General features: G+C 38.9%; 1 protein-coding gene across 6 annotated transcripts in view; it reads right to left on the minus strand.

Annotated features, from left to right (window-relative positions):
* The window catches only part of LOC110386053 (leucine-rich repeat-containing G-protein coupled receptor 5), a 328,609-nt gene that overhangs the window by 178,111 nt on the left and 123,869 nt on the right, over positions 1-26,629 (minus strand). For all 6 annotated transcript variants that reach the window (XM_038021804.2, XM_038021805.2, XM_038021806.2 and 3 more), the window contains one exon: positions 8,130-8,187. In XM_038021804.2, the coding sequence (XP_037877732.1) occupies positions 8,130-8,162 (33 nt within the window). In that variant the 5' untranslated portion in view covers positions 8,163-8,187. The remainder of the gene's footprint in view (positions 1-8,129; positions 8,188-26,629) is intronic.

The following is a 26,629-nucleotide window of genomic DNA, read 5'->3' on the forward strand; positions in this document are numbered from 1 at the left end:
CATATATTTTTTGGTCCATTCGAACCGAATTGCTTAGCGTGACCTTGTGTTGTCTTGAGTTAGTATTCATTTTTAATTTGTAATAAAATAAAATTCACGATAACCGCCATTAACTCGCGCTGCTCCGTAGCCATCATGGCGGATATCGAACAAGATATGTTTGAACGTGAAATAATTCTTGACGATATCAAACGTACACTACAAGTTGCTCAAATTAATGAACAGCAATTTAGATCTCGTGTTATAGACCTAACTTCTCAACACAGAAAGTTCTCAAAATTACAATCGAAAATTGAAAAGGTTCTAATAAAATCAAAATGTTTCGATAAAGATGAACAGCTTAAAATTCGTGGTGATTTTAATGATTGTTACTACGCCATAATTGCTCATATGAATAGTTTGAAAAAATCGGATGAAGAGAGTAGACGAATAAGTATTTTAAATTCTTCGTTCAATGCTCATAGCGGTGGTTGCGCAACCAAACTACCCACTTTGCCTATGCCGTGTTTCAACGGGGAACCTACCGAGTGGCCCCCGTTTTATGATTTATTTCGTTCGTTAGTGCACGACAGTGATGCCTTCACCAACACGGAGAAATTCCGTTATTTGCTATTAACTTTAAAAAATGAGCCGTATAATTTAATAAAGTCATTACCGATAACTGAGGACAATTACTTTGTGGCTTTGAACATTTTAATTTCACGGTATGATAATAAACGGGTGATCGCAGTGAAACATATCGATAAAATACTCGATATCGAACCTTGTTCCGAAAGAAACATTCTTACTTTGCGTAATTTACTGAACGTATATCAAGAAAATATAAAAGCGTTGGAAGTTATGCCATTGCCTACGAAACAATGGAGTTTTTTATTATTGAACATCTTACTGCGTAAAATACCATCCTCAATACGTAAGAGGTTCGAGTTATCTCTAATAAAACCATGCGATATTCCAGACATTGACACGTTAATAAACTTCTTAGAACGTGAGTTATCTGCATGCCAGTTTTCAAACTCAAATTCAGTTAGTTTAAATACAAATGATAAAATGGTCGCACATGGGGGTAGTTCTCGAACATTACCGCAAAATGCATCGCGTGTTGTTTCTAAGTCAAGCGAAGCCACCTTAGGTACGCGACGTTCATTTGCCACTAGCGTCATTCATGACGTTCCCTTAAGAAATAAAAACACGAAGAACAATATGTGTTTATGTTGTGAGGCTCAGCATACGTTAAATAAATGCACCAAATTTCTAAATTTATCTCCGCGTGATAGATATTCTTTCATTCAAAATAAAAACGTTTGTTTTAATTGTTTAAATGTCGGTCATGATGTAAAACAATGCAAGTCCAATTTTGTGTGTCGCTCGTGTCAAAAAAGACATCATACTTTGCTTCACTTTGATTCTCATCGTTTGTCGGTTACAGTAAATAGTGGTATGACAGAAAGTAGTTCTGCATCTCTCTCGCGCAACGATTCATCTCAATCTGACATAGCCGCTCAACACGTCATGACCGCGGTGAATCACGCACAGTCTACTGCATCGTGTGTTCGGGGTACAGTTTTGTTAGCCACAGCGCTCATCCATGTATGTGTGACTCCGCGTATTAAACACATCGTTCGATGTATTGTAGATAGTGGTAGTCAGGCGACATTTATCACAGAGGCTTGCGCGCAGCGTTTAAATTTGGCGCGTAAATATACTAACGTTCCGGTGTTCGGTGTGGGTGATAGTAAGCCTGTATACCCGAATGGCGTCGTAACGTTTTGCGTTACCCCTCGTAATGGGGATCAGCCTTCGATTCCGGTTGAAGCATTTATTTTACCAAAGATTGTTTTACAAAATATGCCAAGCGTTTCTTTACCTTTCAAGGAATGGCCTCATATACAGAATATTACATTAGCTGATCCCAATTTTCATACTCCACAACCAGTGGAAATGCTTTTAGGTGCGGACATACTGTCCCAAATATTATTAGGCAATGTGATTACGGGACCACCTGGTTCGCCGATAGCTATAAATAGCATCTTCGGTTATCTATTGTTAGGTAGTCTTTCTTTCAATCACAAGTCTTCCCCTGTTACTACAGGAATACAAGTTTATCATTCAAGTTTTAGCTCATCCTACGATGACATGGAACTAACAAAATTTTGGGAACTGGAGTCGTTGCCTGAAAGGAAAGAGTTCACTCCAGATGAAACGTTGTGCGAATCGTTATTTGTTAGCTCACATACTCGTGACAAAACCGGACGATACATAGTCCCCCTTCCGCTTAGACCGGATTCCCCATCCTTAGGTGAATCCCGGAGTATAGCTTTATCTAGATTAAATAAATTAGAATATCGTTTAGAACGTAATCATTTGTTAAAAATGGACTATCACACGTGTTTAAAAGAATACGATGATCTTGAGCACATGGAGTTAGTTCACACTCCGTCCCTGGTCCCGGACAATTCGTATTACATACCGCACCACTGCGTGGTCAAAGAATCGAGTACTACTACTCGAACGCGCGTTGTTTTTGATGCAGGTTGCAAAACTTCCAATGGAAAGTCTTTGAATGACATATTGTTAGTCGGTCCTAAATTGCATCAAGACATAGTCGATGTTTTACTAAAATTTAGATTAAATTCTATTGCTTTCACGGCAGATATAAAACAAATGTACCGAAGCATTTTAATACGCGAGTCGGATCGCGATTTTCAACGAATCTTATGGCGGTCATCATTAAATGAACCCGTACGCGACTATCGACTCCGAACAGTTACTTTCGGCATTAGTTCTTCACCATATTTAGCATTACGCACGATACGACAACTAGCTGTCGATGAGCAGACGCGGTTCCCGTTAGCCTCCGAGGTCCTGAGGGACCAAGTGTTTGTTGATGACGTAGTCACGGGAGAAAGTGACGAGTCACGTGCTTTAGTTTTACAACAACAATTAATTGGTATTTGTCAATCAGCGGGATTCGAACTGCGAAAGTGGTGCAGCAACTCGCCCGCGATACTCGCGGCAGTTCAGACGCCAAGTCTTCACGGTGAGCGGCAGGACAACATATCCTTCGCTTCCATGGAAAATGATATGCAAATCAAAGTCCTCGGTCTGCAGTGGAACCCAAAGCTTGACGTTTTTTCATTTTCTGTTCAAGTAGGAACCGATAAAATAACAAAACGTGCGATTCTATCTCAAATAGCGAAAATTTATGATCCCAAGGGTTGGCTCGCTCCTGTCACTTTATATGCCAAACATTTAATACAATTATTATGGTTATCAAAAGTTGGCTGGGACGACCCACTGCCCGTGAATATAGCAAACGCGTGGTCGACCTTTATCAATGAGTTACCACTCTTATCGCAATTAGAAATTCCACGTCATGTTTTGCCAAATACATATGCTGTCCAAATTCATGGGTTTTCGGACGCATCCGAGAAAACATATGCTGCTAGCATTTACCTACGTCTTACGGACTTACAACATAATGTTAGATGCTTTCTTTTAATTGCAAAAACTCGTGTGGCGCCTATCAAACCGGTTTTGACGATACCACGCTTAGAATTATGTGCGGCGGTATTATTGTCTCAGTTGTGTGAGAGGGTGCTATGTATTTATAAAGATCGTGTGAACTGCGAAGATATATACGCATGGTCAGATTCTTCTATTGTGTTAGCGTGGCTTCGATCACCACCTCATGAATCGAAAACTTTCGTGTCTAATCGAACGAGCGAGATACTCTCACGACTTCCTGCAAGGTGCTGGCGTCACGTTCCATCTGAGGATAACCCAGCAGATGCTCCATCTCGTGGGATGCTTCCTCAAACATTTCTAAATAATGAAATGTGGTTTAATGGCCCACCGTGGCTTGCCCGAGAGCCGTCTTACTGGCCCACGAACCAAAACATTCCTAATACTACGGAGGAAAGACGTAGTTTAACATTAATGCTGAATTCAGAAATAACACAACCGGAGGACGTGGAATTCATATCACGCTTTTCCACGTTAGGTAAACTCGTTAGAATTACAGCTCGAATATTTCGTTTTTACAATAATTGTAAGCGAATAAAAAAATCCTATCCTGATTTTATTACGGTGTCCGAGTATGAGTTTTCTTTAATGAAATTAATTCACAGAGTTCAGTTATTTTGTTTTTATGAGGACATAAAAAATATTTCACAGGGAAAATATCCTTCAAATAAACTCAGACGTTTAAATCCATTTCTTGACAAAGACAATAATTTACGAGTAGGAGGACGACTTCACAAGTCGATTTTGAATTTTGATTCTAAGCACCAGTTGATTCTACCTAAAAAACATCATTTAACTTTTTTAATAATCGATAACGCTCATATCACAAATTTGCATGCCGGATCTCAATCTGTTCAACACATTTTATTTCAAGGATTCTGGATCTTATCCAGTCGCAATAAATGGTTTCAAAATCGCGGACCACTCATACGTGAAGGCACCATTGTCGTGGTACGCGACGATAATCTTCCTCCGTTACACTGGAGACTGGCTCGCGTACACGCTCTTCATCCCGGGTCCGACAATGTTACTCGCGTAGTAACTGTTCAAATCGGTAATACCTTCGTTAAACGTGCAGTAGTCAAACTTTGTCCACTTCCAATACATTAACTTTTTATTATTATTATGTTACTCATTTTTTTATTATTATTACTTTTAATTTTCACACATACGTGGTTGAGTTACTGAGTTTTTAAATTCCTTCATAAGTAGTGTTAAAACAATTGCATTATTTTAAGGTGAGCGGCATGTTTCGTACTGAAACAGATTTTTTCGTTTTCTATATTTTTATTGGTATCGAGTATTAGACAATACATCTTCAAGACAACACAAATCTTAACCTATGTACAGTAAGGTTCGATCTCGCCTGTAGACGGCCGGCTAGCCAACCAGAAGCTTGCTGAGCAACCCCTCCAAGCCTACGGGCAGAGATCGCCGTCATATAGTAACTTAGCACACGCGTTCCGCGGCAGACATTCTTTATAACAAACAAAAAAATTACCCAACGCAAGTCACGCGTAACCATTAGAACCAGCGACAATTGTTCATCGTGTACCAGTCAAGGGACAGACGGTCCCACCTCCGGAAACGACGCTGAGCCCAGGGAGCGCGAGGCAGTGGAAGGAAGGCGAACCGGTAAGTCTTCAGACATATTTCGTTCCTTACTGTACAACGCAACAAATATAGAATTTTATTAAAGCGTTAAGTATTCTTAAATGAAGTCATATTAGCATGAAAAGTAAACTTTATTAATAGTTTAAGCATCCGCTTTAAGCTGTGAATATCGTAATAACTTGGAGAATCTACGAGTAATATGAGTCTGGTAGGGTTCAGGCTGACGACGACTTAAGGAATTCGTTACACGTGAATGAATATAAATGAAAGAGACAAACAAATAGAAAGAAGAATATAGAAATAAAAAAGAAAAATATAGGAAAAATAAGAAAGATCCAAGAAAAATATATCCACGTTATTCTAAAATTATTTATTAGGGAATAATTTTTTTGAAAATCCTTCCTTCCTTCTTAAGAAACTTCTTCCGACATTTTCTGGATTTCAGTCACGTTGGTTTCTTTTTCTTCTTAAGGTATCTCTCGTATACAAGAGCTTGATCATCTATTTGTCCCACTCTCTCACCGAGCTGCAGTTGCTCGATACCAGCGAGCCTTGACCACTGTTATTGGCTATAACAAAATTGCCACAAGTTTATGTACCCATTTAAGCAATAAAAAAAAACTTATGCTCCTCATCCAGGACCGCTTCTTCCAACGTGTCTCTTCGACGAAGCACATCATGACTAGTTGAAGCAGTTAGCACAAATCACTTCATTAGAGCCCTCTTCATTTTAATTGACCGAAGTACGGTCTCATAAGTTTAGCTGTTATTCATTTATTTGGCAGAGCCAAATTAAGTAGATCTAGAAGAACTGAATTCTCTTCATACGGAAACTGCATTCATACAAGTAATACGTGCTCACAAGAAATTCTTTATTCAAGTAAACCTCTGTTCATTGATTCAGAATCCTTTCTGGCTACACTCTGGGTAATGTTATTCAAAATTTATTCTGTTTTGAGGCGTACATTGAATATTATTACCATACAGTACGGAATGTGCTTCAGGTGACCTCCATTAAGAAAATATAGATGTTCTCAGGGAAATGTAGACACTTTTACGAAGCAACGAAGCTTGTGTACGTGGATGCGTTTTGAATGAGGTTTTTCGAGAATGTTCCTATGCTTCTCGAGAAGGTGTGCCATTATTTGGTATAGCATGGTTGAAAATATGGGTATAGAGCCTGTGATTACATTTTGAATGTCGTCGATGGGTGGATATCATTGTCGAATGTGGAAATTACCTTACAAACAGGCGCACCAAAGAAGCGCCTTAGAAGCTCCGGGAATCTGTACATTTTTGCATCTTAATTTTGGTTCTAAAAACATTCTTATAGTATTTTATTCGGTTTTTGCGAGTCCTCATAAAACTATTTATATGGTTTAATTTCGCCTTTATTGTTGTCATAATATTATTTTTGACATTTCGATTACTTTACAGTTAACGTGGTGATGGGCGCATCTTACATTACCACATTCTTAATTGTTAAATGCGTATTTTTGTTGATCTGAAATAGTCCATTACAATTTATAAACCTACCAGAGTAGCCAAGCTACGTTCTCGAATACCTGTGAAACTCTCATAGCAGTTTCCTGCCTAGTTTGAATAGATAGCACACCACCGTTATTACTTGTAATGCGCTCCAATTATGAGCATAATTTATTTGAATCAAGTTAAATTACGGCCCCTTTAAAACAGAAAGCAAAATCCGAGAAGCAATTTACGACTAAACAGTTTGAATAAAATATTTCGGGTTAAGACTCGTGATTGAAAAGTTTTAGGGTCAAGGTTACGTCTAATTAAATCGAACAACGTTAATAGTTCAAAGTTGAAGCCCCTTTGTGATTTATTTGAAGAATTTTTGGACTTTGTTCTAAAATTGATAATTTGTTCAAGTTGAAATGAAGGTGTGCCGCCGTGCCGGGTAGGAGGAAATCGGAAAGTTCGCGTTTAATTTTGGATCCTTACGAAATTCTCTTTGATGTTTATTTTCGATGGCTATTTTTCGTTTAGCCTCTTTAGTTTTTTAATTTTTTTTTTGAGATGTATGCTTCATTGATTTTAGGATATCTTAGTCTTTACTCGATCGTGAAAAATAGACATTATATGAAATGTTTCAGATTCAGTGACTACGAAGTAGGATTTAGTCCTGTGTTTCGAGGATGGGAATCATACACAGAAAAAAAAAAAGCACATAAGAGAATCGAACTGAACCTCGAAGTTCAGTTTTTTCCTATCTATGCTGATAACCTTGAAAGGCTATTTCAGCTACACCCTAACATGTGGATGAGCTCACGGGGCTCAAGCCGAAAGTGTTGCTAACACTGGTCCTAGCAAGAGCAGTGCTTCGCAGAATCTACCACCGGATCGGAAACTCAGTGGGCTGTGTCTGTGGGTTAATTTACTAGACGAGCCCTTCGTCGCAAGCGACGGATTCGACGTGGACGGTGACCGGTGCTTGGGCTACCTAAAAGCACCGTTAATGGATCGGGATGATCCGTAACGACGTGTTTTGGGCTACGTCGACGAAGTTCAGTGATAAGGTCACTAAGCATACATAAAATTAATTAGGTCATATTTTTTATTGCTCTTGTAGTCAGACGGGCATATGGCCCACCTGATGGTTAGTGGTTTCTGTCGCCCATGGACGACAGCAATGCCAGGGGCAGAGCCAATCTGCTGCCTACCGTTTAATACTATCCACAAGCCTCGTTTGAAGAAGGACATGTCATAGTGCTCGGAAACACCGTGGAGGGGAGCTCATTCCAAAGCCGGATGGATCGTACGTGGCAAAAAGATCTCTGGAAACGCAATGTGGATGAACGCAGTGGTTCCAGGTAGTATGGATAAACTCTACTCCCGTGGCGCGCAGTGCGATGGTAAAAACGAGATGATGGTATCATTTCAAACATATGTATGTATATATTTCAGTAAAGAGCGAGAGATATTTGTCATACACAGATATTTGTCATTTCAATATAGGTCGTTCTCACCTCACATGTCCTGCGGTTTGATTCCGTTTGCATATTTAAACCAGTCTAGGTTTGTAATCTGTGGACAAACAACGATTTTTTATTAGTAAACTTATTTTTTTATTTAAAATAATGAAAAATAAAAAAAAACTCTATAATGCGACTACGTTTCAGTTATTGATACATTTTAATAATTGCATATTAGCCATTTGACCTTTTTTTTATTATTTTATTGCATTGATGGGTGGGTGAGCTCACGTCCCACCTAGTGTTAAGTGGTTACCGGAACCTGTAGACATGTAGAATGTAAATGCCGCCACCCACCTAGAGATATAATAAGAGGTCTAAGGTCTATAGGATTTACGAATATATGTTTTAAATTTATTTTGTATGTTTTATTTTTTTTTGAGTTTATTGCACATGCAGGCATACGAGCATACGGCCCACCTGGTGGTGAGTGGTTACCGTCGCTCCTGGACTCCAGCAATGCCGATGCCAATTATGTTATTAAACCTGAAGATCAGTAAGTAATACAGGTCTTTGAACCTAATACAGAGGAATTATAAGGTTAATCTCTATTTTCGTACTGTACCTTTATGAGAGAAATAAATAAATATTATTATTATTTATTTATATTTATTTAAAATCTTATTAGTTACATAATATTTTTTAAAAAAGATATTAAAAATACAATTTTTTAAAAAACACTATATAAAAATAGATTGCCGCTGATGGCGGTGTCTACGACACAAGCCACCAGTGGTTAGGACTCCAGAGTGAGAAACCTCCTCACAATGCGTGCAGTATCGAGGATAACTGCTTTCTGTATTAGGCCCTTAACCCAGCTGGATAACGAAAGTTTCTTAAGATGTTGATCGAAACTTTTCGCCATCAAGCCGTGTACCGACACAACTATTGGAACAATGATGGTTGAATCAACATGCCACATGGCGGTAGTCTCGTGGGCCAGGTCTAAATATTTTATTAATTTGTCCTTTTCTGCCTTCACGAGGTTCTCGTCATGAGGAATGGTGACATCAACCAACACTGCTCGACGCGCAGATCGATCTATTATCACAATATCAGGTTTATTGGCTACAATATACCTATCCGTGATAATAGATCGGTCCCAGTAGAGCGTAACATGACCATTATCAAGAACTGGTTGAGGTTGGTATTGGTAATAAGGTACAGCAGAATCAAGAAAACCATATTTCAGAGCAAGTCGTTGATGGATAATCCTAGCCACTTGGTTATGTCTATGCAAGTACTCGCCGTTAGCAAACCGAGAACAGCCAGAAACAATATGTCTAATAGACTCTCCCGGACGGTGGCATGCCCGACAAATGTCGACCGTCCCATCCTTTAGTATATATTTCCGGTATTATTATTATTATTATTATTATTGGGAAGGCATATTGAAATTCCGTGTTTGGGTAGTTTTAGTAGTGTGTAGTAGTATTTTTTTTCTTTACCGCTAAACATCACATGGGCCGCGAACCCGTCTGCCTGGAGCAATAAAAAACTATTATATAGTACTAATGAGATTCCATTAGTGGATGTTAGTCGTAGTGCTTACGATAAGGCATTTCAATTTATACCTTTCTCTTTGCTTATCTCATAGGGCTGGCATTTAAAACCGAACGGCGATTGGAATATGATTTTGAAGTGAATTAATTAGTTATCATTTTATTCTTAAATCTTTTTGTTAAACGTTTCTATTTTTAAATAAATTTAGACGTCCTCCGTGGTTTTAATCATAATCTATACTTAATATCATAAAGCTGAAGAGTTTGTTTGCTTGAACGCGCTAATCTCAGGAACTACTGGTCCGATTTCAAAAATTCTTTCAGTGAACCCATTCATTGAGGAAGGCTATAGGCTATATAAAATCACGGTAAGGCCAATACAATTGGAGCACCAATAAATAATGTTTTGACTTTTTGCGTGACCATCAAATTGATATCTTTTTAGTGCAGGAGACCCTACTTAAGCCCGCGCGCCGTGACCCTAAAATCGCGAACTATAACATGGTCAGGAACGACAGGCTCTCTGCTCGTGGTGGTGGTACCGTCATTTACTATAGAAGAGCCCTGCATTGCGTCCCGCTCGATCCTCCCGCGCTCGCTAATATCGAAGCATCAGTGTGCCGAATCTCACTGACGGGACACGCGCCGATCGTTATCGCGTCCGTTTATCTTCCACCGGATAAGATCGTTCTAAGCAGTGATATCGAGGCGCTGCTCGGCATGGGGAGCTCTGTCATTCTGGCGGGCGACCTAAATTGTAAACACATCAGGTGGAACTCACACACCACAACCCCGAATGGCAGGCGGCTTGACGCGTTAGTCGATGATCTCGCCTTCGATATCGTCGCTCCGCTAACACCGACTCACTACCCGCTAAATATCGCGCATCGCCCGGATATACTCGACATAGCGTTATTAAAAAACGTAACTCTGAGCTTACACTCGATCGAAGTAGTTTCAGAGTTAGATTCAGACCACCGTCCCGTCGTTATGAAGCTCGGTCGCGCTCCCGACTCCGTTCCCGTCACGAGGACTGTGGTGGATTGGCACACGCTGGGCATCAGCCTGGCTGAATCTGATCCACCATCGCTCCCGTTTAACCCGGACTCTACCCCGTCTCCTCAGGATACCGCTGAAGCCATAGACATCTTAACGTCACATATCACCTCAACATTAGATAGATCATCGAAACAAGTTGTAGTGGAGGACTTCCTTCACCGCTTCAAATTGTCCGATGATATTAGGGAGCTCCTTAGAGCTAAGAACGCCTCGATACGCGCCTACGACAGGTATCCTACCGCGGAAAATCGTATTCGAATGCGTGCCCTACAACGCGACGTAAAGTCTCGCATCGCCGAAGTCCGAGATGCCAGATGGTCTGATTTCTTAGAAGGACTCGCGCCCTCCCAAAGGTCTTACTACCGCTTAGCTCGTACTCTCAAATCGGATACGGTAGTAACTATGCCCCCCCTCGTAGGCCCCTCAGGCCGACTCGCGGCGTTTGATGATGACGAAAAAACAGAGTTGCTGGCCGATACATTGCAAACCCAGTGCACGCCCAGCACTCAATCCGTGGACCCTGTTCATGTAGAATTAGTAGACAGTGAGGTAGAACGCAGAGTCTCCTTGCCACCCTCGGATGCATTACCCCCCGTCACCCCGATGGAAGTTAAAGACTTGATCAAAGACCTACGTCCTCGCAAGGCTCCCGGTTCCGACGGTATATCCAACCGCGTTATTAAACTTCTACCCGTCCAACTCATCGTGATGTTGGCATCTATTTTCAATGCCGCTATGGCGAACTGTATCTTTCCCGCGGTGTGGAAAGAAGCGGACGTTATCGGCATACATAAACCCGGTAAACCAAAAAATCATCCGACGAGCTATCGCCCGATTAGCCTCCTCATGTCTCTAGGCAAACTGTATGAGCGTCTGCTCTACAAACGCCTCAGAGACTTCGTCTCATCCAAGGGCATTCTCATCGATGAACAATTCGGATTCCGTACAAATCACTCATGCGTTCAACAGGTGCACCGCCTCACGGAGCACATTCTTGTGGGGCTTAATCGACCAAAACCGTTATACACGGGAGCTCTCTTCTTCGACGTCGCAAAAGCGTTCGACAAAGTCTGGCACAACGGTTTGATTTTCAAACTATTCAACATGGGTGTGCCGGATAGTCTCGTGCTCATCATACGGGACTTCTTGTCGAACCGCTCTTTTCGATATCGAGTCGAGGGAACCCGTTCCTCCCCACGACCTCTCACAGCTGGAGTCCCGCAAGGCTCTGTCCTTTCACCCCTCCTATTTAGCTTATTCGTTAACGATATTCCCCGGTCGCCGCCGACCCATTTAGCTTTATTCGCCGACGACACAACTGTTTACTATTCCAGTAGAAACAAGTCCCTAATCGCGAAGAAGCTTCAGAGCGCAGCCTTAGCCCTAGGACAGTGGTTCCGAAAATGGCGCATAGACATCAACCCAGCGAAAAGTACTGCGGTGCTATTTCACAGGGGAAGCTCCACACGGATTTCCTCCCGTATTAGGAGGAGGAATCTCACACCCCCGATTACTCTCTTTAGTCAATCTATACCCTGGGCCAGGAAGGTCAAGTACCTGGGCGTTACCCTGGATGCCTCGATGACATTCCGCCCGCATATAAAATCAGTCCGTGACCGTGCCGCGTTTATTCTCGGTAGACTCTACCCCATGATCTGTAAGCGGAGTAAAATGTCCCTTCGGAACAAGGTGACACTTTACAAAACTTGCATAAGGCCCGTCATGACTTACGCGAGTGTGGTGTTCGCTCACGCGGCCCGCACACACATAGACACCCTTCAATCTCTACAATCCCGCTTTTGCAGGTTAGCCGTCGGAGCTCCGTGGTTCGTGAGGAACGTTGACCTACACGACGACCTGGGCCTCGAATCTATACAGAAATACATGAAGTCAGCGTCGGAACGGTACTTCGATAAGGCTATGCGTCATGATAATCGCCTTATCGTAGCCGCCGCTGACTACTCCCCGAATCCTGATCATGCAGGAGCCAGTCACCGTCGACGCCCTAGACACGTCCTTACGGATCCATCAGATCCAATAACCTTTGCACTAGACGCCTTCAGCTCTAGGAGCAGGCTTAGGGACCTCGGTAACCGTACTCGTCGAACTCGACAAAGAGTTCGCCGTGCAACCTAACCCATGAATCAGCTCGCTGAGTTTCTCGCCGGATCTTCTCAGCGGGTCGCGATTCCGATCCGGTAGTAGATTCATTCGCGAAGCAGCTACTCTTGAGTTGTTAGGTCTCCTTCGGAGGCGCTCGGGCAGCTGTTAGCAAATCCCACCCCTCCTGGCTGAGCCTTTGCTCGCCCACCTGTCCTGGTGAAACTGGAAAGGCCTCCGGGCCACCAGTAATCCTTCAATCATAAAAAAAAAAAAAAAAAATGTTTCAAAATATGGGTTTAAATAGCTCCTTAACATTGTATAATTCAAAAATATTTTCACTTTCTACGTAAATGAAGTGGGGGTAAAATTTAGTGTTGTACTAAAGTAACTATTCCACGCGGACGGAGTCGCGGGCAAAAGCTAGTAATAATATATTTGTAATTCAGAATATAAAATAGGCTGCTTTTTTCTGGTATAAGAGTTGCTTATATTAATTACTATTATACTTCCATTGGAACGTAAAATCACGAAGTAGCAAACGCGCTGTCGTATTCATTATAGAAAATATTAATATTATATCCAGCGTTGCTCGGGTTATGTCATTTATCGTTACAAAATTTTATTGAAATCAATTGTCGATTTTTTGCGGGATTGAGTAACAAGCAAACTTTTTCATTTACGATATTAAGTATAGAGCTTTTTCAATGATATATCAATTCTTAACTTGAGTATTATACATAATAGGTTTGACTTTCTTTTTCCAATGTAAGTAAACTTAAATACAAAACTATTTTTTTTCGTTTTTTTTTTATTGCTTAGATGGGTGGACGAGCTCACAGCCCACCTGGTGTTAAGTGGTTACTGGAGCCCATAGACATCCACAACGTAAATGCGCCACCCACCTTGAGATATAAGTTCTAACTAAGGTCTCAAGTATGCCCCACCCTTTAAGCCGAAACGCATTACTACTTCACGGCAGAAATAGGCAGGGTGGTGGTACCCACCCGCGCGGACTCTCAAGAGGTCCTACCACCAGTAATTACGCAAATTATAATTTTGCTGGTTTCATTTTTATTACACGATGTTATTTCTTCACCGTGGAAATCTATCGTGAACATTTGTTGAGTACGTATTTCATTAGAAAAATTGGTACCTGCCTGAGATTCGAACACCGGTGCATAGCTCAACACGAATGCACTGGACGTCTTATCTTATCTGAGATCGTGTGAATGATAAAAAAATATGTTATTCTTTATACGTTATTACAAAGTTAAGTCGTACACTGTGTACATTACTAATTTGTACATTATTACAAAGTTATGTCGTTCACTGTGTACATTACTAATAAAAATCTTACGTTACGGACGTTTTTCCCGGTTAGGGTACCCCTCCGCATCGTCCCATAAGGAACTTCATTCCAAAACAAAAATGAAAAAAAATCGGCTGGCTAACAGTGATGAAAGGGCACTTAGCTATTGAGTCTCTACGTATTTATATATGTGTAGATAAAATAAATAAAAAATAAGCCGTATCATCCAATTACATGTAATAAAGTTCTCCGTACAACCCTGCCTTTCGTTTACGCTTGATAAATAGTCCTGAAATCAGCGACCATTCAAACTGTCGACTCACCCTTTTCTATTGCAACCTTTATTTTGGTTTCGCTAATGAGCTAGCCATAATGGCGAACCCTTCGACTGAGCGAGTCATTTAGACGCCTACAAAATATGCCGCGGGCTATATTTAACGATGTTACAGAATCGAATTTTATTGGTGAATAGTGGCATATAGTGCCATAGAGCGGTATATGTATTACGATTAGTGATTACAAGAGCTCGTTTTAGATATGTTTTTATTAGTACCTGTAATGTAATCTCTCAGTTTCAACCAACTTCAAGAGATCGGAATAACTTGAATATTGACACCGATGACAGTATGTATTATTTTGACGCATGCAAGGACATGTAAGTGTATAAATCTGAGTTACAATGTTATCCTTTGCACTTGTCGACTCTTCCATAATATCCTTACAAAAAAAAAGCCAGGGTAAAAATGCATTAATTTTTATGTAAATTTTAGTTCGATTCATTATGTATGAAGCCATGTTTTTATTTTATTTTTAAAATACATTTCTTTGCTTAAGACGCACTGACGTGAGAAAAACCATCACTTTAGAGTATGTTAACTAGTATGATATTCTATTCATCTACTAAGTTTTTTACAATAGATGTTTTAGTATAATGACGAAACACATTAATTATATCCTGCGGACGGAGGTATTTTATACTATATTTTGTGCTTACTGAACTTACTGTAAGACGGATACGAACAACAATTCGGTGAAAGTTCAATAGATACACGATGCACGCAGTGTACACAGAAAGTTATTGACTCTGTTGAAGCTTAATAAAGTAACTAACTTGTTTCCACCAATAATGGGTTCTGACAACGAAAATGTCTTGATGTGAAATGAAATTATTTAGAGAATATTAACACTGACTTTCCAAAGCGCTTCCGACAAACGAGTCTTAAGACTCATTAAATACGCATTATTCTCAGCATCGTTCTCTTGCGCGTCAAAATCTACTAAACATTCGAGAAAAGGGCCGAACTTAGGTTTCTCTGGTTAGACTGTCGACCCCCACTTTGGCTGCAAGTACAATGTGGTGTAAAGTATTATAATAATTACCAGCTAACTATTATTATCAAGTGTGAGTTGATATGTTCAGAGAGCTCCTGATCAAACCCTGGTAACAAAAAAAGGTGTCTATGAAAAGTGCTCTCGAAATGCAAGTAGGCCTGTACAATATGGAAAACAGAGAGAAACGGAGAATCGTCGTGTCTGATTTCAGGACCCTTGAGTCGTTGCATCACGATAAAAAGTAATCATGATGATTAGGAGTTCCTAAATAAGTTTTACGAAGAAAGCATTTAGTATCGACAGTATCACACAGTTTACGGTATTAAGTTGAGGGTAGTATGCGGAAATGATCCCGTATTTCCCCGCTTAGAATTAATTCAGTATTACTCCAATGACGCGAAATGTAGTTAGCGGCGCCCAAAATAAGAGGGTTATTGTGGCGCGCCGCTTATTCAAAGTAGCGCTCTGACACTTTCTTTAGATACTTACGTGTCGGTTCTAATTGAAGATCGTCGTGAAGATCTACATTCCTGTCTAGAGTACCTAATAAATTTCAATCTTGCACATATCCAAGAATTCATAATATTTACTAAGCTACTTTTAGTGACATAAATAAATTGGGTCAATCATTTACGTCCCTAATTACGGGCACGTATCAAAGGGTAAGGAACAGCTCTTTGCGTGCGAAACGAAACATAATACAGTTGCCAAGAATGTGTGGTGAAGCCTTCGTCCGTCTAATGTTCTTTAACTCTGTTGTTCCCTTTTGAATGGGCCGTTGCCATTACCCTTGGAGGGTTTTCAAAGTGACTTCAATGTGGTTTCTGGTAACCGGGATACCTTGAAGAAATGTTTACAGTGAAACTTTCGAGATCTCATTTTGGGTTAATGTAGTATGGACATCGTATTGTTCCTTTGAACACTTTCAAGTGGATAACAGGTTTTGTAACATAAAAATATTTTTCTCATCCTCCAGCTTTAAAGTTTATTTGTAATGGAACACATTTTTATCAAATAGCTGTTGTGTTACTTTTTTCAATTATTTTGTGTTCATATGCGAAAATTCCAAAACACAAGACGACAAAAATAATTTGCAAAATGTAATTAGCTAGAAATGTTAAAAGCACTAGTTCAGATTTTGTTATTTATTGAGCTGAATTATTTACTTTTGATCTTCATCACCAGTATTTATTAACATTCAGCCGTTTTCAATTAAACTAATAACCGGATAACTTGGCTTTGCCGTGTAAAATAGTAACGCCCCATCTCTTCCCATGGGTGTTGCAAAGGGCCACTAAGGAATTAATCTGAGAATTAGTAGAAGTGTACAGCGATTTCCAACAGGTTTTGACTGGTATTAACCATTACTACTATATTACCACCATGCTACCAATTATTGTTGTTGTTAACCTGTAACCTGTGTTAAGCATTTAGTGTGAGATCAATGTATATATCGGCTATTTAATTAAATAAGATTAAGTTTGACATTGAGTAAGAGTTAACTAAGCTGACGCCATGTCTCTGACGTCACCGCTCAGTCACATATAGTCACATATATCTTTCTTGTAATATTCTGTGCTGATGTATAACATGTTGGTACCCAATAAATAAAATAAAATATTTCTAAGCAGTCCTGCGTTTTGTTTGAAAGGTGATAGAGGTCTCAGCGTAGGTAGGGGCATTTTCTTTGTCTATGGGCCACGAAAACCATTTAATGCACCAAGTGTGCCGTGATCCTGTTCTTAGAGTTTAATCGTCTTTGACTAGTCAAGAATTGTGAAGTGAACTTATCTTAATATCATATTAGATACACGTGAGTGGGCCCAGTGTCTTATAGACGGCAGTGTAGACGTCTATAAGATTTTGATGTTCGAAATAGCATCAAATACTCTTGAGCTGTTGGACTGGAACAAACGTTTTCAAGAGAAGACTTTTAAATATTTCATTTATTAATTGAATTAACTCACATCTCATCAAGAGTTAAATTGTTACCGAAGTACATAGATATCAGAGCCTTCAGTTCGAAGATACAATTGTATAACGTCTGTCACAGCTTCAAATCAGAACGCTTGACTGCTTAGCTTTAGAAATAGTCAGGATTGTAGTACCCACGCACGGGTTGAGGGTTTATAACACGCCTGGCTCTTAATAATTGTTGTAAGTTAAATGAAAATGCGAGTTTCATTTAAATACGCGATTTTATTCATCGTTGAAGTAAGTATTTCCTTGGGAACTTGGTCCCAGCTTGCTCGATTTCAACATTAATCGCATAGCTTGGTACGAGTACACGGCGTTTTATGGTCATTTTTAATATCATTTAAAAGAGAATTTTGAGTCTTCGAGTCAAAGAAATTAAGTGTTTCGCAGTTCAGCGTTGAGAATCGCAGGCTTTAGATGCCACTGTTTGTTTGTTTTCTCAAATTGACATAATACATCACTTTGTATCAGATGAAGCGCTCAACGAAAGTCAATTTTGTATTCACAGCATCTGTTAGCAATGTATTCTAAATGACAAGATGACTGATGGATGCAAACATCTGTTAGATTGTAGATATAAATTTACGATTTATAACGCTCCAGCTCGAAAACCCAAAAAATCTAATTTGCTGAACCAATTGTCACCTGTCCAGTGAATATTATAGGAAATGACATCATCTCTGCTGGGTAATTAATCTGTCTCATCGAAACTCCGACATAATATGTGATTGGCAAATGAAATCATGTCATCGAGGTCTGAGCACTCCAATTAATTGCTTGGATTTCGCGTCTGAGATGTGATTGAGCTAAAAGTCAACGCATTAAACCAATTATTTTGTAGCTTAACGTAATTAAATTAAAAGGTTGCCGACACTTCGATGAAGTAAAAAGATAAATTAAAATTTCATTGCATTAAAGCAAAGGTTTATGGTTGTTAATATATTTTATGAAGCGCCAAAAAAAGCGATGGAACTCTTCCAAAAAATGCATTTACAGCAACGAGAGTGCTAATTAAATCGGTGTAAGTACATCGTTGGGGAAATTGAAACGTTATCTGTACGCGTAAAAACTGGTCTTGCAGCATTCGTACGCCTGAATGGATGTGTAATCGGCTATTTGTTGCGTAGAAAGGGTAAAAAACTTGAAGTAAGACGACATAATTTAGTACGTGAATCACACAGGTGGGCTAAGGAGGCGAAACCAGTTTGTGTGTGGTGCAATGTGTTAATTGCAGCGATTTGCTTCAGCTACACTAACTACACTAAGTTATACTAGCACTAAAAGACTTAGCTATGGCCCTGGTATTGTTTTTTTTTTATGATTGAATGATTACTGGTGGCCCGGAGGCCTTTCCAGTTTCACCAGGACAGGTGGGCGAGCAAAGGCTCAGCCAGAAGGGGTGGGATTTGCTAACAGCCACTCGAGCGCCTCCGAAGGAGACCTAACAACTCAAGAGCAGCTGCTTTGCGAATGAATCTACTACCGGATCGGAATCGCGACCCGCTGAGAAGATCCGGCGAGAAACTCAGCGGGCTGATTCATGGGTTAGGTTGCAAGGCGAACTCTTTGTCGAGTTCGACGAGTACGGTTACCGGGGTCCCTAAGCCTGCTCCTAGTGATGGAGCTGAAGGCGTCTAATGCAAAGGTTATTGGATCTGATGGATCCGTAAAGACGTGCCCTGGTATTGTATTTGTCCATGAGCAATAGTGACTGGCTAGCATCAGCTGAAGCTTTGGAAAAAATCATTACATTTGACTTTCACTGAGTTCAACGATTACTCTCGGCTGCGCTTCGATCAGAATTTGTTTTTATTTTAATCGTCTTTGATTTGCACCACAACTTTGAGTACACTCGTCATTGGTCATAGATCAAGATAAAACCGAGATGATTTGTGGTTTATCCGCTCTCCCGTCGTTACGGCCGCGGCGCAGCGTCTAATGTTTCTGTAAATTAACGAGTTTGTTGACATTCGTCATTGTTGACAGATGATATTTGGTTTACGGCTTTGGGTATTTGAGCAAAGCTTCGGGCCAAGGAAAAACTACTTCCACGGTATAAGCCTTACCAAATTATTTGATTTACGATATCTTTTAGTGCTACCAATCAAAGGTGAACCTGCCAGTTGTGAACCGATAAGTTGGAAGTTAAACAGAATTAAGTAATTAGTACCTACGTTTTGTTTTTAGCCATTCAGAATTTAAGGTAGGGTAGGTAGGTAGGTAGGTATGTAACTTTTAAGCCATTCTTATTTACATTTCCTATCTGTAAAAAAGAAGAATACCGGTGACAGACGTCTTTAGCCTCGGCACTTACCACAGCTATTTCCTTTAACGCATCGGAACAAATCGGTCGGCAAGTTCCTTTGATCATTCCGATCTGTGCGCCGGAATACTCTAGGTGTGTGTATTTATAAATAGCGGTACTCAATCTAATCTAATTAGCTCATTCATCCTCATATCGTCACGTACATATTAGGACTGTACTGTAATGGTAGAATAAATAATCACATCGTAATGTATTATATATCAATGGGATCTTCCGTGGGAAGTTAGTTTTTGGTCTCAGTCATTGCAGTTCTTGATACGACGTTACGACAGAATTCCCTATTAAAACTGTCTGATTAAAATTAACTAACTAAATTATAAATTCAGGCAAGTCGAAATTATGTACAATTTTTTTGCGTTTTGTTCAGTCAAATTATTTAAATAGACAGTAAAATAGGCATTAAGATAGAGATTACCGGCGGGACGCAAATGAGATCAGGTCTTATTCTTTCACCCTTTAAGAACGAAATACAAAGCATCAATTTATCTTGTTTCAATTCAATTTTGTTTACCCAGCATCTATCCTTTTTCTATTCTATGCTGTCAATGTTTATAATAATGCTTCTAACGAACTGTCAATTATCTGCGGTAAATGTTAGCGTCTCTATCAACATTGAAACTAGGTCCCTCTATTACAGTACTGGAGAGGTGCGCGACGAATATTAATTGTACCACCCTAGTTTAGAAGCAAGGAATTGCTGGAAGCAAAAACTTTGTATTCCTTTTTACGAAAATTGCGCGGACGGAGGAGTATGAAATTTTCCACACCTATAGAGAATATAGAGAAGAAGTGCACAATGCTAATATTTTTTTTAAATAATGCATAAAAGATACATTAAATCAAAAAACAAAATGTGTGCAATTCACACGTGGTAGAAGTGAAACCTTCCAAAATTAAAATACAATTATCCTAAACGTCTTAAGTATATGTAAAATTTTGTCATTAGTAAATAATTGTAAGGTAGCGCCCTCTGTGAATTGATATTTTAATTTCACGTATAATCCTAAATTAAAATTCACTACAAGAGCTTTCATACACACGTTAGTATTAAAAAATCTCACAGATGGCGCTGTATTAAATAGTATGTACATTTCTGTCTCATTCTTTGCTGGCTTCATCCTACACATTTTTGTATTTGTGTCTCTTACCTGTCGTTTTTTCCGTTGCATCCGGTTTGAAATCACAACGATTCTAAAGAAGTTTTCACTTCAATAAAAAAAACATTACACACACTGCATACCATGTATTTGACGCAAACACGCATGCATACTATTCGTTGTCAAAGTTTTGTTCTTGACGTCTGTTGTCAAATTGAGAATAGATTAAATATTGTTTGTCTTTACTAATATATTTTTATAGTGAAGCCTTGGCGAAATTTGTGATTATAGAAGTATAAAATACAATCATAATAGTGTACAAACTTACAATTTCAATTAATTATAGTCGAATTTCGACTACTGCGGGACCAATAGTTTTCTGTAGTTTCTTGATGTCTCGGTGTAAGTTTATTTCGTAATAAACGTTTATGGTGTCTCTTACGTAAAAAGAATATGTTGTAGGGTTGCGCGTTAATTAATGTGTTTTATATTTGGAATCTAACGTTGTGTGATCGTGTAAGAAAAATGAAACCCGAAAAAATTCTAATTTGCGTAATTACTGAAGTTAGGGCGCCTTGCGAGTCTATGAGACTGTAGACTATGAAACTGAGACTTGGAACTCATGTCTCAAGGGTTGCGGCATTTACATTGTTGATTTCAATGAGCTCCAGTAACCACTTAACATCAGTTGGGCCATGAGATCGTCCACACATTTAAGCATCCAATGTATCTATGTAAAAAAAACGTGGATATGTACACGAACAATAAACACATGAGCTTAAAGAGCTGTTAAAATCGAGGCTGTTAAAATTTACGTAAAAAGAATATGCTGTAGGGTTGCGGTAATTAATGTGTTTTATATTTGGAATCTAACGTTGTGTGAGTTCGTTATAAAATTTGTTTGTATATTGTTAATTTGACAAATAGGACAGAATTTTATATGCTATATAATATTAATGCAGTTTATAAAGTCTATCTGGTATAAAGTTTACGGCTTTATGAATGTTAATTCCGATATGTTTTATATTTGTTTTTAACGTTTCGTCCTAATCTGATCGATTTTCAACTCAATCTTCAATGTGTTATATTTCTTTTTTTATGATTGAGGGTTTACTGGTGGCCCCGAGGCCTTACCAGTTTCACAAGAACAGGCGGGCCAGTAAGGACTCAGCCAGAAGGGGCGGGATTTGCTAACAGTTACCCGAGCGCCTCCAAGGGAGGCCTAACAACTCGAGTAGCTGCTTCGCAAATGAATCTACTACCGGATCGGAATCGCGATCCGCTGAGAAGATCCGGCGAGAAACTCAGCGGGCTGATGTTTAGGTTAGGTTGCACTTTGAACTCTTTGCCGAGTTCGACGAGGACGGTTACCGGGATCCCTTAGCCTGCTCCTAGTGTTAGAGCATTTCCTTTTTATATGTTTCTCGTGGGAGGTTCTTTGGTGTTGTTTAGAATTATCGCTTCTGGAAAGTGCCGTTCGTGTAATGTGTTTGCTGCAATAATTGTTCCATAAACTATTCATTTCTATGATACCTACGTTTCTCTCCACGGGGTTTCCTAACGCGCTATGTAATTCCAAATATTATGAGCTGCCAAGTTACGATACTTACATATGGGCCTAGGCTTGCTAATGATAGAGGTACTAACTATACTGAGACCTTAGAACTTATATCTCAAGGTGGGTGGCGCATTTACGTGGTAGATGTCTATGGACTCCAGTAACCACTTAACCCCAGGTGAACTGTGAGCTCGTCCACCCATCTAAGCTTTAAAAACGAAAAAAAAGTAGATATACAAAACTTAGTGACGAGTTTTTTAAAGTAATCTGAGAGTGAATATCAATAATTATTTTGTTCGTAATGAAAATTAAAGTTAAGAAAATTAAAGTTAAAATTATATTATTTCAATTACGTTTTTATTACTAATATACTAGTAAAATTTAATGCGTATTGTTATTGCATGTGATCTTGAGCATGGCTCATCTGATTTTAAGTAGTTACCGGGGGCGCAGACGACGAAAGCGAGTAAATTTATTACCTGCCGCTTAATATCCTTTAGTTTAATTAACTGCTTCAATTAACATTGTTCTCATAATCAGCTATTGTTATCATAAATTCTCGAACGTAATCTAATCTATACTAATAATATTATAAAGAGGAAAGATTTGTTTGTTTGTTTGTATTGAATAGGCTCCGAAACTACTGAGCCGATTTGAAAAATTCTTTCACTGTTTGGAAGCTACACTGTTCCTGAGTGACATAGGCTATAATCTTTTTTGAAAAAATTAGGGATCCTTACTAAAACTCTAATAATGTAACTCAAGGTGTAAAAAAATTACCTAAAATATTCTTTACATCGCGTGCCCTGCGAAAACTATTGATGATAGAATAAAATAATGTATTACAACTTTGTAGAACACATTATTATTTACAAAAAGTGTCGCGACAGCGTATGTCTAACTATTATAGTTATGCCGCAATAAGCGTTATTTTATTTAAAAAAAATAAAACCACGTCGAATATCGGTGAAATTTTTGTTAAAGACCCGAGCGGAGCCGGAGCGGACCGCTATATGTTAATAAAGTGAGCTAATATTTTCTATTTGTTGAATAACTTATAAGAAGTGCTTGTTAAATTTGCATGAAACTTTGTAAAAGTAAACAAAAATTAACGTGAAGCGATAATATCAAAACTTTCCCCATAAACTTTCGTGTTAAAATAAACTTTATAACGTCTGCCATTGAGTTGAGAATACGAGGCTCCGTATTCCGTAGAAAACGATAAGAAACACAAGTTATTCGCGTTTCTTCGAAGCGACAAACCGCGGAGATTGCATCTGTAATGTTACATACAAACTTGCCGGAAACATAAAGTTGACGAGCTTTGTATACTTTCGAACTGTTGGCGGAGTTCAGTTACGTTTGATACGTGAACATTTTTCTACGTCTTGATAAGTAAACAGATTTAAAATAAACTAGAGGTCCCGCAGTAGTCGAAATTCGACTATAATTAATTGGAATTGTAAGTTTGTACACTATTGTGATTGTATTTTATACTTCTATAATCACAAATTTCGCCAAGGCTACACTATAAAAAAAATATTAATACAGACAAACATTATTTAATCTATTTTCAATTTTATAACAGATGACGTCTGTTATAAAATTCCGCTGAAGGAATAACATCGTGTAATAAAAATGAAGCTGCAAAATTATAATTTGCGTAATTACTGGTGGTAGGACCTCTTATGAGTCCGCGCGGGTAGGTACCACCACCCTGCCTATTTCTGCCGTGAAACAGTAATGCGTTTCGGTTTGAAGGGTAGGGCAGACGTTGTACCTATACTTGAGACCTTAGAACTTATATCTCAAGGTGGGTGGCGCATTTGCGTTGTAGATGTCTATGGCCTCCAGTAACCACTTAACACCAGGTGGGCTGTGAGCTCGTCCACACATCTCAACAATAAAAAATAAATATCTGTTTCCAAGAAAAAATCAAACAACGAAATCTAATTAAAAAACCATTCAATATACACAGCTATAATTTTAAAATTAAAACAAAATAGGTATACAAGAAACACAAAATCCGTACGTACGTATTTAAAAACGGAGAACAAAAAAGTCGAGTATACATCTTCGCTTCTGACTCGAGATCGGTTCCCGTGGGGGAATTGAGTTTTTATACGCTACAGAGAGTTCCCAGGGGCCGCTCCTGGATTCTCCGTGAAGAATGTAATACATGAGACGTTGAAACGCGACCGTGGAAATATATATAATACTAACACTATTATTATAAAGAGGAAACATTTGTTTGTTTGTTTGTATTGAATAGGCTCCGAAACTACTAAACCGATTTGAACAACTCTTTCAGTGCTTGGAAGCTACACTATTCCCGAGTGACATAAGTTATAATCTTTTTTGAAAAAAATTAGGAATCCTTACTAAAACTCCAATAATGTAAACCAAGGTGTAAAAAAATCATCTAAAATATTGCTTACATCGCGTGCCCTGCGAAAACTATTGATGATAGAATAAACTAATGTTCTACGACTTTGATGAACACATTATTATTTACAAAAAGTGTCGCGACAGCATATGTCTGACTATTATAGTTATGCCGCAATAAGTGTTCTTTTATTTTAAAAAATAAAACCACGTCAAATATCGGTGAAATTTTTGTTAAAGACCCGAGCGGAGCCGGAGCAGGCCGCTATAATAATATGTTAATAAAGTGAGCTAATATTTTCTATTTGTGGAATAACTTATATGTCTTTGTAGAACACATTATTATTTACAAAAAGTGTCGCGACAGCATATGTCTAACTATTATAGTTATGCTGCAATAATTGTTCATTTATTTAAAAAAAAAAAACTTCAAATATTTTTGGTAAAGACCCGAGCGGAGCCGGAGCGGGCCGCTAGTATAATATAATTTGTAACAGAGCGAATCGACTTTTAGTAGAAAGAAAACAGTTGAAGTGTTCTATTGAACATTGCCCTTGCCGCTTTATTTTTTCGACGTTTCTTTTGAAGTTATATTACTTACAGTTAATATCATTTGTAATTTCGTTTGTTCATTTATAAAAACGATTTATGTTTTGTGTTAATAGTTAAAGTGGTTTTCTAATTTATGTTTAGTCGCAGGCAAAATTAAAAATAAGTGTATTCATGCGCATTTAAAAAAAAAACAATAAAAAAAAACATATATTTTCTAAACTTGACCAAGTACTTAGTAAATTACAAATTTAATTGAGAAATAAAAAAAATTAAATATTCAATTTATATTTATTTTAAATGGGATGTCTTCCGTTGCTTAAAGTAAAAGCTCGTATCGAGCGATGCGACCATGTCTGTGTTCAAATCCGGCGATTACCAATTTTTCTGTTGCCTGATACACCTTTGGACTTCCTTTAAATTCATTCATGGGTATTATACCGCCGTCATATGCGAACTTTGGATCGTTTCCACCTGAAAAGTTCTCAACATATGCTGGTCTGATGTATTTGGAATGCAGAAGTGCTGCGGAGAGCCAATATCATCGGCATTGAGGCTTATCTCATGCGGCGGAAACTCCGTTAGTGTGGACACTTATCGCGAATATCTGATCAACGTAGGGCAAAGTGCATCTTTTTCTCCGAACTGGAGAAGGACAAGCGTAAACATGGCGGACAACTCCTCAGGTACAAAGATGCTTAAGAGTCACACGAGGAAGTGCGAAATTAAGCCTTCTGAGTGGGAGCAAACAGCCGCTTGGCGACCGGAATGGAAGTTTCTGGAGAAAACCAGAGTAAAAAACTTTGAGAAGAAACGCTGCTCTGAAACAGATGATCGACGCAATGAACTGAAAGCACGCCCGCTTTGTGATATCTCGTACACCTACTATAATGGTGTGCTCACCTCTCCGCAATGTGCATGAACTTTTAGCTTAGCTTTTATCTTAATTTTTTTTTCATCTCAAAACCTCATCTTTTATTTTTATTTTTTTATTGCTTAGATGAGTGGACGAGCTCACAGCCCACCTTGTGTTAAGTGGTCACTGGAGCCCATAGACATCTACATCGTAAATGCGCCACCCACCTTGAAATAAGTTCTTAGCTCTCAGTATAGTTACAACGGCTGCTCCACCCTTCAAACCGAAACGCATTACTGCTTCACGGCAGAAATAGGCAGGGTGGTGGTACCTACCCGTGCGGACCCAAAACATCTGATATCGACATCTGATGTCATTTCAATCTAGTCCATTTAATTTACAACGCAAATTTCCTCGTCTACACGCAGTCTTATGAATTTC

This window comes from Bombyx mori, chromosome 4, assembly GCF_030269925.1.
Source record: "Bombyx mori chromosome 4, ASM3026992v2".
Taxonomy (NCBI): Eukaryota; Metazoa; Arthropoda; class Insecta; order Lepidoptera; family Bombycidae; genus Bombyx; species Bombyx mori.